Raw genomic sequence first — 6,495 nt, forward strand, 5'->3', positions numbered from 1 at the left:
GGATCCAAGAGCTCCTCCCTAGAGTTAATCTTCAAGAACGGGATGGCTTTGTGTTCAAAAAGACCAAACAGGGCAAGAAAATGTTGGTTCCCCACAGTTTAGTCCACAAAATACTGATCACCTATCATAATGACCCTATGGGAGGGTACATGGGGTTTAACAGAACCATGCAGCATCTGATGGAACAATATACATGAATTGGGATGAGGAAGGATGTGAAGACATTTTGTGACTGATGCCCCCATCTGTGCCAAGTGCAAGGACTATGGTGGGCCCACAAAGAGCCCCCTGCAGCCAATCCTTGCTGATAAACTAAGCCCATTCCCAAAAGTTGGTATGGACCTGGTTGGGCCATTGCCTGAGTCATGGGACAGGGCCAAATGGATCGTTGTTCTTGTTCACTATTTTACAAAATGGCTTGTTTTAGTGGCTCTCAAAAGTTCAGATGGACAAGAGATTATGAAGTGGATGCAAGTTTGTGTGTTGACGGTATACAGAGTCCCAAAAGAACTGGTGACTGACCAAGGAGTACACTTCATGAGTGCAGAGTTTCAAGATCTCCTAAGGCATACCGGAATAAAGCTTTGCCACACATCTCCATTTCATCCTGCCTCAGATGGGCTTACCAAAGGATACAACTGAACTCCCTTGAATACCTTGAGATGCTCCATGGAGGAAAAACCAGAAAATTGGACAGAAGCAGATATTTTCGTGGCTTATCCGCTTGACCGCTTTGCCTTATGCCTCAACCAATCTGAGTTGAGAATTTCGGTCAACGCAGAATTTAATTGGTTCTTGGAAGGGGTTAAGCGGATAAGCCACGAAAATAGGAGCTAGAGTTCAATCAACCTTGTGTGTTTGCATACCAAGCAAGCAAGCAAGAGAGCACTGGATTTTTGCCTTTTTAGCTCCTGCCAGCAACATCTCCAAGGATGGGTACGTATGTGTGCCAGGTTCAAAGCCTGAGCAATCATGAGGACTGGAGGAGGAAGGCTTTTGCATAGAGACGTTTAAAGTACTGGATCGGATTTCAGCTGTGTGAGCTAGTCAGGCTGTGCCTCAACCATAGATAACTCCATAAATAGATTGGTTAAGGGCGCTGCAATTGCATGTTTTCGTTTCAGCTGTCGCTGGGTGTCAAAAAGTTCCATTTGTAGTCAAAATTCCTGACTGAGGGCAACTATGGTACAAATCTGAATCGTTGACGGTGCGTGCAAATTCTGAGCTGAAACTCCTAATACGACCCCTTGCCGAGCAATTGCTCTCCTCTAGCACCCTTCAAAAAACGGGTTAGAGAAAGCTGTCCCACCACAATTTTAGCAACCAAACGTTGAATGGGCTATGATGGGGCTCCATTTGCAATTTTCATCCATGTGGTGGAAACACTTAACTGAAACCCAAGGAACAAGCCAGGGTTCACGCTGACCTCAAGAGGTGTCAGAAGTATCTCAATTATGTAAAGGTGTAATCATGTCGCCCACATTGAAGCAAATTGTTGAGAGAATGCCTCATCATTGCGTTGCAATTTCGGACACATTTTGCTTCACTTTCAAGATGCAATGCTAAACAAGGGCAATTATTAGAATATGTGATTTGCTCTGCTAATGTCCCAATCTTTTGAATATGTTACTTGTGTTATGCCCAAAAAGCATGTTTTTATTATCCTACCACTCTTTCTACATGTATATTTGTAAGAATCACAAGAAATTCAAAAGAAAACAAGACTAACAAACAATTCATGGGAATGATTAAACTTGCCTAAAGGAAGATTTCACGAAGTGTGATTGTTACTTGCCACCCAGCGTCAGCTGACCTGACATCATGCTCATCCAGTACAACTCCTGTGGAGCTTGACCATTCTAGTTATTTGGTTTTCTATGGCCACAACCGCGGCAAGAACTACCATGATTTTAGAACATCCAGTGCTTTCAAATTTTCATTGACAAATTTGTTCACCATTATAGGAAATCGTTCGACAATTGTTTTTCCACCATTTAAGTTCAACATTCACTTGATAAAGATGACATTACATTGCAAGTGATAAAAATATGTAGAATATAGGAAAAAAATATTTGGTGCCAATTTTTTGCCATCAGCAAGAAGTGTGGTGACACTTGCTTCATGGTAGAACCAGAGGGCGCACTTGTATGAAATGCCAAAGCTTTACATCTCTCTATAGCCTCGCAAATTCGACTTGCTGCCCGTGAGAACATCAAGAAAGCCCAAGAGAAATCTAAGAAGAGCTACAATGGTACAAACAAAATCAAGGTAACCTCTGTGAGGAAAAATCACTGTGATGTGGCACCGACTTGCACCCGTGGCTGGTGGAGGTTCCCACCGGCTAAACCTCATTTCCAGGCGAAATCTGTGACAAGACCGCAAAAATTAGTGATCGGTAGTAGTGTGTGCTGATTGTAAGCGTGGATCAACCAAAGGTCACCAAGGCAGCAGACCCCAGTCTCGGCATCCTACCTAAACGAGGATGCCAACTTTCGAAATAAAAGTCAAAAAGTACGCGAATCCCGCTATACGTGCTTGTTTTTAACGATACTTCGGATTTTTGTACTGCTGGCAACGCAGGAGAGGCAGGAGAATTCAGGAAGCTTAAAACCTTTCAATCCGACCATTAATATGGAAGCAAGCCTCCTGGGGGTCGCATTTAGGAGGACCGTTTTGCTGAATACTCCGGTATGTTCTATGTACATTCGTTCTCTCCGGGAGATTACTGGAAATTCATTCTTTTTAGGGCAAAACTAGTCCATCACTTTAATCCCATGTCTCGTCCTTAGTTTCCATCAGAATAATCCTTCATTTGATCAGGCAATGTGTAACAATGAATATCCACAACATAACAAAGACACGCTTACAATTTTCTGAACTTGATAGCAGCCTCAAAGAGCTGCTTCAAAGAATTTTGAGAGAGATTCTTCAATCTGTCGCTTTTGATTACTTCTTCCGCATGGTCAAAAGCAAATTCCAATGCCGTCTTCATCAAAAATTCTGACTGGACGAGCTCTCCAAGGGTAATGAAGTCGCAAACATTTTCAATGCTTAAAGTCTTCACCGCGTTATTTATGGCATAGGTCTTCAAGTTGGCCATGTTATACTTGTCAGCAGCATAGATGAGCTCGTGGGCACATCCATCAAAATCTTCAATCTCATTATTGTATACAAACTCAATCAGTTTTTCCACGGCAATTGGATCGACATCCTCAACATGAACTTCATTGCACTTGACCTCCTGGTGTGATTCATTTGAGAACATGGCCATGAAAACGTCCGAGCTGGCAGCCAACATGTGCTTGTGGCACGGGAAATAAAGTTGTTCGGCACAAACCAGGTTCATATCCGGGAAGACATACGGTGACAAACGCTGGTTTCTAGGTTGATCAAAATCAAGAGGCAAGGCAGTTCCCGCTACAACCACATCACCGCAATCCAACTCGACCAAACACCGAATAGCCAGAGAATTGTCGGTACGCAATAATCCAGTTTTAGGACTCGACAAGTCTAAAGGCAAAATGCAATCTATCGGGTAACCACGATTCCGGTAGTATCCTTCAAGGTGTTCGCATTCTCCAATGGGCTTAAAGTTCTCGCCGAGGATCCAAAACTTGCAAGTTACTGGAATGAGGGCAACGGCAGGTTCCCTGATATTGGGACGTAGGTAATTGGCGTCCGGTTTCGCGGGTATACGAAAATTCTCTGGGCAATATGATAAGATCACACTCACATCGGCCGATTTTTCATCGACGGGTTCTGAAGGGGTTTCACTTCGAACCCTGACAGCAATGCGGAATTCCAAATCAGCGTCCTCGCTGGAAGGATCCCACGTTGTGAATGGGACCGAAGAGTAAGTTACCACTTTCTTGGGCTGCGACTTTTCCAGCTTGGATAAGAAATCATTGATGATGAAAGTGTGCGACGCTGTCGCAATTCTTGTCTTTAGGTGACTGGACCATATATTTTCCTCCATTTCATCCAGTTTCTCTACAAGATGTTGAACCACAATCACAATCGGTTTCGATGAAATCCAATTGATCGCGTCGAGTGTGCTTTGATTGAAACAGACCACGAGGATTTAATCAGCATAAGTCTACAAGCAGTGTGGCCAGATGTAAACGCTAGGGAAAAGACACTGGTTCGCAGTTTCGCACACCAGGGAGTTTGACGAAGAAGTGGAAATGTATTCAAAATTGTTCTTGAATATGCTTTTATACCAATACTTCATGGCCCAGCTCAACCCAACTAGAAACTCAGCGAACAAGCTATACCTAAAGATCCTCAATAAGCATCTTTTGTTAAACCATCCTTAAAATCAAGTCGAACCGTCAGGATTCTTAAATCCTCAAGTCAAACTGAAGTGATTCTTAGTCATTGAATATAGTGAACTTTTCAATCAGAAAGATACATTTATATTTAACTGATCAGACTTTTGTTTCAAAAACAAAAATAAGGATTATTGTAACCCTTGATTATAGGATAGAATATGGTGAACACTAATGTAAACAGTTATAAACAATCACTAATATAACGAACTAAAATAATAAAATAAATGTTATGTCACAAAACAGGAATGATTTACATAGTGTAATCCATCAGCATTGTTGATATTCGTAGTTTAATATATTCAGAATATGTTACATAATTTGAAAGCTGCGTTATGTGCTAAAATAGGTCATTGAAGGACGGTCATTGAACGACTGAACAAAGTTTTGAGCAGATGCAAAGACAAAAAAATGCAAAGCTGAAATACATTTTTTGACTGATGAAAATGGGGTAAAGAGGTGGCGTAGCGGTTAGAGCAGTCTCCTAGCATGAGCAAGGTACCCGGTCCAATTCTCCTCCTCGACCTCTGAAACTTTTAGATGTTATCCACACCCACAGATTGAGAACGAAAAACTGATACAGGACTCTGACGGAAATATATACGGATGATGCGGACGAGGTTCAACCCTCGGACTATCACGCCCCAAATACAAAGTAAGGAATGATTGGGAGAAGACTTGGTGTAGTGGTTAGAGCAGGTTCCAAGCATGTGACTGGTACCCACTTTGAGTCTCCTCCCCGACCGTCCTCAGGGCAACTTTTAGACTTTACTTTACTGTAGCTACATTTTTATAAAACAAGTGGAATGGCCACCCCGTTAGATCACGGATCCATTGTCGTGGCAGGAGTGTGACAAAACGGGTTTGTGGTAGAAGGTAGGGACCCTGGATGCAGTGACCCGCGAGGTTGAGTATTCGTCATCAAATTCGAGCGATCTGATTGGCTCCCAATTGTCAACGAACATGGGTTTTGTCTGGAAACTTTCTCAACAGGGAGTCAGTCACTTCCAAAAAGACCTAACATGTTTGTATTGCATAAGAAGGCAAAGCTTTGAATAGTTGATGACAAATTTGATTCTCTTTGGTTTCAACCAACTTATTCTACAACATTTAAGTGTCTTTTGCATTGGAATTGCATCAGTACGCTATTTCTCAATAAAATGCAAGTGTCACGCTAATTTCTTGCATGCTACCAGTGTCAATTTGGAGTAATGTGCTTCAAAAGACAGATTACAACCATTTCAACAAATTAAATTGTAATGTATATGGGACTTGTTTCTCAAGAGACTCTGGAAATTCACATGCCATAATGTTAATTTGAATAATCCAATGAAACATGTTTGCAATCTAATCTTATTAGAAATGGATTGAGAAAGTATTTAGAAAGTAGCAATGCTTTTTTAATCATCTAAAATACCATATCATACTTTAAGGACAATGAAAAGGTCTCATCCATGAAGGATTTAGGTGTAATCCTCCAAAATAATGGAAAGTCCAATGAGCATATCCAGTTGAAAGTTGGTAAAGCTTTTCAAACATGTGGTTTTATATATATTGCACGTTTAAGTCCAGAGATAGTATCATGATGCTAATTCTGTATTGTTCTCAATTGTTCAGCCGCATCTTGAATATGCCTCTCCCATTTGGGCTCTAATTAGTTCAGCAGGTTTGCAAAAGCTTGAGTAGGTCCAAAGACATTTTACTAGGAACATTGAGGCTATGAGAGAGCTCTCATATTGGGAGAGGTTAGAAAGGTTGGGATTGTACAGTACTCAGAGAAGGTACGAAAGGTATTTGATTCTGTACGTTTTCAAAAAGCATTCATGAGCTTTGTCCCAATCCACAATTTTAGGGTCATTTAGGGTCCCGGTAGCGGTAAGAAAGTCCGCAAAAAAACAAATATCCATGTATCAGCATGTCTTTGAGTAAAATTTCAAAGTGTCCTTGAAAAAAATATTCTATGGTGCTTGTCATGACAGTACTCCTTCTTATACAGCGCATCAATTTGAAATAAGTTTGGAAACTTTTCAATTCATCTGATTGCTTACTTTTTCGAAGTGGAGACACTTGTCAAACCTAGCGCGTCTCTGATCAGGGTCTTTAGTAGAAGGTAGCGTTGAAGACAAAAAATGGCCTATCACTCCTGAACTTCCAGGCCAGGAGACGA

General features: G+C 41.4%; 1 protein-coding gene across 1 annotated transcript; it reads right to left on the reverse strand.

Moving 5' to 3' along the window:
- Positions 1–2,789: 2,789 nt before the first annotated feature.
- On the reverse strand, positions 2,790–4,106 carry LOC131877066 (protein roadkill-like). The gene has a single exon (XM_059222623.1). The coding sequence runs from the start codon at positions 3,974–3,976 to the stop codon at positions 2,864–2,866; it is 1,113 nt and encodes a 370-aa protein (XP_059078606.1). The 5' UTR covers positions 3,977–4,106; the 3' UTR covers positions 2,790–2,863.
- Positions 4,107–6,495: the final 2,389 nt, after the last annotated feature.

Source organism: Tigriopus californicus, chromosome 2 (assembly GCF_007210705.1).
Source record: "Tigriopus californicus strain San Diego chromosome 2, Tcal_SD_v2.1, whole genome shotgun sequence".
Lineage (NCBI taxonomy): Eukaryota > Metazoa > Arthropoda > Copepoda > Harpacticoida > Harpacticidae > Tigriopus > Tigriopus californicus.